This window comes from Pavona decussata, unplaced genomic scaffold (assembly GCF_977016875.1).
Source record: "Pavona decussata unplaced genomic scaffold, jaPavDecu1.1 SCAFFOLD_114, whole genome shotgun sequence".
In the NCBI taxonomy this organism is placed as follows: Eukaryota; Metazoa; Cnidaria; class Anthozoa; order Scleractinia; family Agariciidae; genus Pavona; species Pavona decussata.
In genome coordinates, this window is record NW_028145528.1 from 5,578,738 (window position 1) to 5,588,621 (window position 9,884).

General features: G+C 35.8%; 1 protein-coding gene across 1 annotated transcript; it reads right to left on the reverse strand.

Moving 5' to 3' along the window:
* Window positions 1–4,232: 4,232 nt before the first annotated feature.
* LOC146470421 (uncharacterized) lies at window positions 4,233–9,086 on the reverse strand. The gene is made up of 5 exons (XM_085122047.1): window positions 8,380–9,086; window positions 6,590–6,814; window positions 5,893–6,049; window positions 5,361–5,396; window positions 4,233–4,580 (listed from the first exon to the last, which is right to left on the reverse strand). Exons 2-5 carry the CDS (start codon window positions 6,767–6,769, stop codon window positions 4,333–4,335), a joined length of 621 nt encoding a protein of 206 aa, XP_084978173.1. The 5' UTR covers window positions 6,770–6,814; window positions 8,380–9,086; the 3' UTR covers window positions 4,233–4,332.
* Between the last annotated feature and the right edge of the window lie 798 nt (window positions 9,087–9,884).

Below are 9,884 nucleotides of genomic sequence, written 5' to 3' on the forward strand. Positions count from 1 at the left end.
CATTTAGTGTTTAAATAAATTTGTTCCTGTTGTCTCAACAAATTATGTTTCTTTGTGTAAGTCGCGTTAACTTCCCTCATTTTGAAATTTTAGCACCTCTTTCGTGTTAATTTCCTTTATTGGGAAGTTAGTCGCGTTAATTTCCAATACCTTAATTATAACGAGCGTTAATTTCCTTTAATAAGGTATTTACGATTGACTCGTCCCCAAGCCCCAGGTACTGACTCTTCTCTAATGACCCCAAGCATGAGAGAGAATGCATAGAAATTCTATTTGAAGGCAAATATCTTATTTTGTTAAAAAAATAATTACCGAAATAATCTGTCCACATTTTCGCGGTTTATTTTAGGAGACCGGAATTTATTTTTTGTTCAATATCTTAGCCAAATCGAATCTCTTCGATCAGAAGATTTGAATGTTGCCAAGTTCTTATCAATCTTACAAAAAGAATACTTTTTATTCGGGATTTGGCCACAAATTTTGGAACTCATAATCAAACAAACAAACAAACAAACAAACAAACAAACAAACAAACAAACAAACAAACAAACAAACAAACAAACAAACAAACACAACAGAACAAAAGTATAAGCAAAGTAATCAAAGTAGGGAAAAGACTGCAGCTACAACAAGAGGCAAAAACAAAGCAAGACAAAAATCCCGGATTACTGCCAAACGTTTGGGCATTTTCTTCTTTCGCAGTATCAGTAACTATGCGTTTCTGGTTGAGGACAGATATTCGCGTCTTGCAGAGTTTGTTTCCTTTTGCTAGTTTGATTAATTAAGAACTTCCCCGGTGGTTGAAACGAAGTCGAGACGTTTACCAGCACTGATTCAGATTAATGAAAGGAGTGACATAACATACATTACCCGTGAAGCCCTCTACTGAACTCTAAAGGTCGTTGGGGAGAGTTAGACCGCGCAACACATGACGCGGTGAAGTGGAGAAGGGTGTAATTATAAATGACTCTAGTCTTACCAGGATGCGGTGGAGAGGCCAGCCCAGCACAAGACAGAAAACGTTGGAGAAACTCTAAAGAATTCAAGTACGATGTAAGTTGTTTCAGAAGTGAGTAAGCAATCAACTGTAGGCCTAACCGCATGCATGTCACATTACTCTTTGCCGGATAATTAACAGTAACGGAAAGAAATTGTAGATTTAGAAAAATGGGTTTTGTGATTGACATAATGTCAACCCCCTTTCTAAGAAAGATAATGTTAAATGTGTTGACCCAGCATAATCAGTCACTAAGATAAATAAAATGACTGAAAAGTAAATTGCTGGCATGTAATCACACGGAAATGTGTAGAAGCCAACAAAACGTACTTTGTCTATTAGCATAATACTTGTAACGAAAACTCACTGAAATTAAACTCGGAAATTGTTATTGTAGTCATGAAAAATATAAACAAGAAAAGCTCTTTTATTCGACAGAAGTTTCTGTCGAAACATGTTTTCAAATTTAAAAAGTGTTGTGTGGTTTCTTAGAATATTAAAATATATATATATAATAATATTTAGATTCTTTCTGTAGAACTATTAGGGAGAAAGCTAAAAATTAAGAAAAATAACCATCATTTTAATTAATACCTGAAAAGCTGTAATTCATGTTGGTTAAGATATATTTCAGTTTTTCGTGAGCGCACTATTTGACTCACTTAGCCTTTTGGTAGTCTTCCGTACAACGCTTGTTTCTTCACCTCAATAAACTTAATTTTATGTATCTTAAAATTCTTACGGAGGTTTAGTGGACAACTTGAAGTTGTCTCTGCAAAAGTTAATCTTATTTTCCTTGATTTTGAAAATACACTGTCCTGATTAATATCTTCTTAGCTGCTTACCTTCGATGTACTTTTCCTAAGACTTAATGAATTAGCGTTTAAAGAGAGTGTTTCTTTAATTTGCTGATAAAGTAAGGAAGGAAGCTTCAAATTTCATGATATAAAAAGTGTAGGGCGCTGTCTCTTATTTACAACTTACCAAACTTTAGATTTACATCGACGAAATGTAACTTGCTACTTTATTTTACGCATGGTAGTGCTCATTTGCTTATAGTTAGTTATTTCTTTTATGGTGGGAATTTTTTTCAAAGAAAATCATGCTCCACTCTTAATTACATGATAGTAATCTTTTGAGCTGTCAACTCTCTTAGAACTTATATATCTCAAAACGTTTGTCTTTAATTTGACTGAAAATTGAATATCTGGGGTTTTGTTTGGTTTAAAACTTTTCACACCAGTTTAATTTTTATTTTCCTTTGTGCAATATTTATTACCATAATCTGAGACAGAGGGAAATGAACACTGCACGAAAAAACGCCTTTGCGCGCATCAAATGTGTGGTCGAAGACTGTTAAAGGCCGCCTTTGATTACCTTTGATTCGAATCACAGGTGACAAAGGCCGCATTTGATTCACGGTGGAGTCAAATTTGATTTGAATCAAAGATATCACAAATTTGATCCACCTTTGATGCGCGTCATAGGCGGAGTCAAAGTTGTTTGATTTCAATTTGACGCGCGTCAAAGGTAGGGTCAAAGTGGTTTATACATTTGAACTCACTTTTGATTCGAGTCAAATGTATATGCAAAGGCGTCACATATTTGATGCGCATCAAATGTGTTGTCAAAAATGTTATTATATTTGACCTCATCTTTGATACGGATCAAAAAAAGAGCAAATCCAATTTTTCGTGCGGTGGAAATCAAACTGGTTGGAAAATTATTAAACCAAAAACATTTTGAACCACAACATATACACAAAGACTAAGTCATGAGAGAGAGAAGCACGTTAAGATAAACAAAGAAGCCACAAGTTACAAAGATGAAAGAGGAAGTGCAAAGAAAAAGTAAGACTATAAGTAAGTATACTACTTCAATCTCTGATTCAGTGTACTTAGTGTTGGGGATAATTAGTGGTATCTCAGCGGGTTATCTGAACTTCCCGATTTTCTGAGATCCCTTCCGACAAATGCGTGTGAAATATTTACAAAAACAGTAAGAGAATTGAGACAGCCAGGAGATAATGTAAATTATTTCGTATTGTAAATTACAAGCTGCTGACAAAAGAATAGAACTTAAAGATAACTAACTATCTGTACCTGTAAATTTTCCTTTTTGTGAGGGTGCGATCAAATATATTTCATAGTATTCACTGATGTATTTATTTCACTGTAATAGATTTTCTTAATATTGAACTGGAAACCAGCAAAATATCTGACTATACACGCAGCTTTTATGACGATACAGTTCCCCAGTATTCGCGGAGGCAGTTGGTATTTTTGAGTAGTGCTAGGGATTAGAGGTTACCATTTAGCCTGAAAAATAGCCATGATCAATTGAATGCTTTGGCGTTTATCAAATTTCGACAGTTTCTCTAACCTATCTGGGGGGTAGAACATGGATTTTGTCGGAACAATACACTGCATAAAACAAAGACATTGGAGGAACACGATACATGTTCATAGCCCCTGAATATGAGCAACTCTGATTGGCTCCTTTGATAGTCGGCTAGTCGTCAGTTCATTGCAGGGAAATTTCAACGAAGGGCTGTAAGAACTGTCAATTGGTAAAACCCAGCCAGCGGAACAAAGCTCATCATCAATCTTAATTGATCTCCAGAAGTCAGATGTTCAAACGTGACTATTAATGGTTTGCATGTGACGTCATGGCGGTCATGTTGGTGGACCGGCAGGAACAATAAGATTTTTCTCCTCTGGAAGTTCACTGCCATTTTTATGCAAACTTTGTGAACAATTTTCTTTTGTTTTGTCCACCAACATGGTGACAATGCAAACCACCTATTGAATGAGAGAATCAAGACGAAGGCGAACACTGCTGTTCGAAGCAATGGAGTCACGTCAGTGATTATTATAGTAGCAATGTAATATTCATTAGTCCTAGAGAACAAGTGAAATATGTAAACCCCGGCCTGATGAGGAAGGTAATAACTTCACTCCTTTCCTATAAGATTCCAAAAATGCCAGACGGGTGAGATAAGCGGATAAACAATCTGGAAGATTTAAAAGGCGCAATATTAAAGACGTTGAGGTAATGACTCACAAAGGCATCACCTGAGGGCCTATTAACGAATCCGTGTGAAGTGATCTCGTTTTACTACGCGAACACAGCCGACTGTATAATTCGTTGTAAGGTGGTGACGTCATTATATAGGATCACCGGAGTAACGATGCGAATGTTGGAGACGAAAATGAAAATCTTAAACTGGATTTCAAATGCTGCCTTTTTTATTTGATACTGACCGTTTCATAATAAATACATTATTAGAAATTCGCACATCTTGTTTCTTTTTCCCGTTTCTATCAAAGGCTAAACTAGGTGCATAAATATTTCATGTAACCATTCAACAAACTAATAACTCTATGGGCTACATTTTCAACCATGTGGGAGAAATGCTGGATTATCTTTGCATTACATTTAAGATGTCTGCTGGTTAAGTCGTAGCACTTGTTAAGTTTTTCGGCATCTTGGCAAATCTGACCATCTTTCATGATCACAGTGACGTAGTACCTGACACACTGCCTGTGGACTTCCATTGCGCACTCTTCAAAGTTGTCTTGCTCTGTGTAAAGGGGGAGCAATCATAGCGGATCAATCAATCAATCAATCAATCAATCAATCAATCAATCAATCAATCAATCAATCAATCAATCAATCAATCAATCAATCAATCAATCAGTCAATTTATAATCCAATCAATCAACCATTAGGTCAGTCAATTAGTCATCCATCCATGAATGATGAGTAGTCAATAATCAATAAAAAGTAATCAATAATCAATGAGTAATCATAAAAGAACAAACCTTGTGTGTTTTCTAGCCAGTAATTAGACATTTATGTTGTTGGTCATCGATTTCCTTCATGCCCAACACAACGGCATGAAAACGGTATAATTATGTTGGTCACCATGCCAGTAATAATTAATTTGTTGAAAAAGGGGCAGTGTAAGATATCTATAAATGATTCTGTGTCTTATTTTAGGTATTGCTCAGTTGTTTTGTAAGGAGGAAGACACTTGAAACCAAGAATTTAAAAAATAACAATTGAAAGTACACCTGACTGTTCTGTAAAAAAACAAACAAACAAACAAACAAAAAAAAAAAAACAATAAATAACCATTACCAGCAATGAGTTCAATAGGACACGAATTATTTGGACATTTGGATTATTAGTGACTAATCAACGGATATTGCTCATTGATTAACCTTGACGTTATTGATCGTTGAAGTTAGTTCTACATGACTGGATTATATGTATTTTTCGTCGGTTCCGTTCGTTCTTTTTTCTTTTGTGCGTTATTCTCTGTTTTTTTTTTCGTTTAGGTTATTATGTATTGCCTTACCAACGTCATCCAAGTAGCGATGAACTTTAGCGACATCTAAAATTGGCCATAGGAGAAACATGAAAAAAAAAAAAAAAAAGAGAAAGATGAAATAAAATTGTGAGCCACTGAAAAGGGAAAAGTGTTATTGATTGAAGTAAAATATTAGCTTAAAATATATGAAATGGTTTCTAGTACGCAAGCAGACAGAACTATCAAACTTTGACGCAAAGTTGCACATATGAGGAAATTTCTGGTTGCTTGACTTTCTTTTTTATTAATCTACATGTTCTGCGAACTTTAAAACACCAAGAAGCGTCCCCTATGAACTTCCAAAAGTACTTCCGCATGGCGTTTTTTGAACTTGTTGAGATTAGAACTCGGTAGATCACTCAGAAGAAAGGTAGGAAGGAGGGAGCGAAAGAATGAACGAATGAACGAAAGAAAGAAGGAAGGAAGGAAAAAAGGAGGAAAAAAATGAACGAATTAATGTGCGAGCGAGTGAGAAGGTGAGTGAATGACTTTACATTTGTATGACCTGTTCAATACAGACCTGATTCATCCACAAGAGTCTTAAGATTGCTATATTGCATGTCCGTACAAACTCCCAATATATTATCCATCATAGCCATTTGCAACATCCAGTAACGAAACTTCTCAATCAATTCACCACTACATTTGGCTTCACTGGCAAGACAGGTGACCAAACGCTATGATAAAAAGAATCGACGAAAAAAAAAAAAAAAAAAAAAAATTTCTTAGCCATTTATGACAAATGCAAGTCGACTACATTTAAAAGTCCAATACACCAGGATGAAAAACATGACCTTACTTTAGGGATAGTAAGCATGGCATGTTTGTCGCTGAAAATTATCCACTGAGAAGTATCCGTGAATTTTAAACAATATTTTTAATTCCCACACGCAACATGTAGGTTACTATTTAAGCTAGAACTCGCTGTAGATGAAGTGTTCTCAGCTGCATCTCCATCTGCTACTACTATGTTCACTTTAGGGTTTACGGCTTATTTTCGTACCCAATACCACCCATATCATTTCCTTGGGACAAAACTAGCAAATCTCAACATCATAATTTCTGGAACCTTTTCCCTAATTTTTTCATCCTACCTCGTTTTTGCCATTTTCAGTCAGTTTTTTTCTACGTAACTGTGATGGTCTCTAATTTATTACTTTCTTCATTAACAGTTGAAATATATGTATTTTATACATTTCACTTCCACATTTTCATACCTGCAGCCTGGAGCAGTGGCCCACTTTACCCGAGTTAAAGCTGGCGTCCAGAGCCTCTTTATAAACCTCTTTGCAACGTTTTAATAAAATGACCTCACACTGATCTGCTTTAATTACTGTAGCCACTAAAACAGCTGACACGAAGAGCAACGTGAAGATTTTGAAGTACTGTTTAACCATCGTCGTCTGCAGATGATCAAGATTTATATGTGACAACCTCTGCCCCTGTTGAGCAGAAAAGGGAAGAAAACTTTTGATTGTGCCTAAGGTATTCAAAATTATTTCAAAAGCACCATTAAAATTTCCTTTTTTCACGGTGCCAATCCCCCCACCCCAACCCACCCGCTCCAAAAAGGAAATTAACAAACTGACAGCCGACAATAGTTTTTGATGCACACAGAAGGAACATTTTATGTTTTCCAGCGAAGGGTTTTGAACGACTCACATTGAAAGTGATTAACTAAGATACATACTTAAGATGAATACGATACGTTGTCTTGTGAACTAAAGGTGCAAAAACATTGGATGCAGCTGAACAAACTCAAGTAGTGTACAACGAAAAGAAAGGCCATTATGTAGCAGAAACGGCCAGCATTTCTTATGTAACTATTATTAATCACAGATTTCCTCCGCTTATTCAATGACGAAATCTCAGTTTTATTCCAAACAAACAATGACAACGATTTCATTAAAGACCGTTCGGAAGAGAGATGTTATTTCTAATTCGTAAGCAAAAACCAGCAATAAAAATAAAATTTTCTCTATATTCTTTGGCCATACAAGCGCCTCGACTTATAATCGATGGCAATAACAGCAGCAGCAATAAAACTGCCTCTATTCTTTGACCATCCAAGCTCCTCGACCAATTTCGCCATTCACCTACAGTCACCATTTTCGTTTCTGTCACCATCGCCTTATCGACCGAATTCTTTTTTTTTGAAACTGGCATGCGTAACCAAAAAAGATCCTTATTGCCTAAATGCTCCTTTTCCTCGTTGTAAGGGTTTTATACATATAAACTGTCCTATAACGACGTCTTTGAACACCCTTCAAAGTGATAGCGGCTTGCAAACTGGCCATCATGTGGAATATTTTATTTGTTTGCTACTTTGTCTGCAATAGTTCTTTCTTTTCTTACTTTCCCAAGAGAAAGCGATGGCCCAGAAAAGGAAGCACTCTGGATTGGCATGACTATTTCAGAAACAATTTTTTTCTGTTATTTAGAGCCTTCAAGTGATTTGAAGATCGTTTCAAATTAATAGATCATAGCTCTTTTTTAAATCCTTGATCATCGTGATTACTGTAAGCACAAAACTATTAGCCATGAAAGAATTACTCTGAGACTCATGTCTAGTATTTGGTCACAAAATCGTCTACTGTACGTACCAACGAGATAAAGCTTTATTTATACTACAAAAAGAAAAAAAATCTTAATAAGAGTGTATTGTAAAGATTATTTACAAGGTGTATTTAACCTAAAGTGACTTCCCCCAGGCTGTCTTTCGGTCATGTTGTTGTATGTGTTTTTGTCTAGCTGCTTACAAATATTGTCTTCATTCGTTTTTCCAATCTCTAATCGAGTATCAACTTTAATTACAGAGTATTCGCCTGTATGTTTCGATCAAAAACATCCCATATATGTTTAAATGAAAAGCACTCTAAAGTAAAAATAATATGATATGTCGGCCGCTTAATACAATACCGTGTATTAAGATTTGAGTGGTTGTTTATATAAAAGATTCTGATTTACATTTGAAATGTTAATTTTGCGTTTTATTCACAGTCCATACCTGTATGTTCTTCCTTCTTCCGTTTCGTCTTCTTTCAAGTTTTTTCCTGCTCGGCTTCCTCACTCAGTTTAATAAGGAACACCAAAAGGCAAAGAGATGCGGTCAGTAGTCTAGAGGTTTATAATTAAAAGTCTTAGCCTTCTAACGAACAATTAAAATTTGTTAAAGTCATTCGCACGGTATACGTAGGCTTTCGTCAATTCGTTAAAGGCCGTTTATTAGTTGCAGCAAAACATCTATTGCAAAAGAGACGGAAAGGAAATCCAATCTGCATTAAAAAGACAATCAGTTTTCTTTGTCTTTTCTCAACATCATCTTTCTCGTGTTAATATTAAATGTATTCCCTACGTGGCATAAACTCCTTTGAATTGTAACCGACGAGTTTTAATAACTCGTCTTATTTAAATACACATGGTCAAATTTGTTTTTTTTGTTTTGTTTTGAGTGGGTGAACAATTTGAATGGCTCGCCGCCATCTCCCGCCTGTCTCTTAAAAAATCATTTTCTTGGTGTGATTTAACAAATTTCATATCCTGAATTCTTTTGTTGTCGTATCTGGTGAATGAAAAGCCAGTGTAAGGGTGTTATTTTAGTCCTTAATGACAAAATACAAAAAAGTAAACCTTAGAAAGAAATGAAAGTTAGCTTTTAACAAAGGAAATGAAAAAAAGTAACAAAGTAATCAAACCAGAAATATATTTGTTTCCTACCGGCAGACGTGATAAAAATGATCAACAAAACTCGTATAAGTTCCGCCGGATTATATTCACAGTTCGCCACTCACCGGCGTGCTTAAAGTTTAATTGTCATAGAATTGACTCCCCTGAAGTCAAATTGAAGAGTACAAATTGTTATCATGAGAAATAACTGGTCAAGGCATTCAACAGCATCATTCAAGGCTTTGATTAAACTTTTTGCTTTTACCTGTACAAAGCTCTCAAATTTGAACAAGAAAGCTTAATTTTCTTATTTAAGACACTTGAAAAACAAATAGGTATGTGCTGTTTTGTATCGAGAGGAAGTACTTCTCACCAGCAAGTTTTCATTTGAATGGCCACGTGCACACTTAAGCACATAAGTTTCTAAAGATTCAAAAGGCGGAATGACAGTCACTAACCTACAATCAAGGACAAAAAGTCTTCGGGCAAATCTTACAAAGTATTCCATTAACCGCTAATTTAGTGTGCCTTATCTAAAGAAGCCACGATATCTGTTTGCAACGCATTTTACTCCCCCTTCATCCTCCCCCAACACAACGTTGAAGTCCCACGAGGCATTTTTCTTACTCGGATTCAACATTGTACGGGGGTGGGGGTCGATGACCGTATATTTTCGTTCTGGCTTACCGTCGGGTTCTTTCGCGTGCGTACGAATACATCGTAAATTCGAATTTGTCCCAACCATTTTATCCTTGATTGTAGGTCTGAATCTGTGAAATGAAACCGTTCGTAAACGAGCGTTCTTCTTCGTCTTCTTCTTCTTCTTCTTCTTCTTCTTCTTCTTCT

What these genes read in the sequence shown, in the direction of transcription:
- LOC146470421 (XM_085122047.1), bottom strand. Translation starts at nt 6,769, where the DNA reads ATGGTTAAACAGTACTTCAAAATCTTCACGTTGCTCTTCGTGTCAGCT. An exon ending in GCCACTGCTCCAGGCTGCAG is followed by an intron (nt 6,050 to 6,589) that starts GTATGAAAATGT and finishes TTTTTATCATAG; the next exon opens with CGTTTGGTCACCTGTCTTGC. An exon ending in GACTCTTGTGGATGAATCAG is followed by an intron (nt 5,397 to 5,892) that starts GTCTGTATTGAA and finishes GGCCAATTTTAG; the next exon opens with ATGTCGCTAAAGTTCATCGC.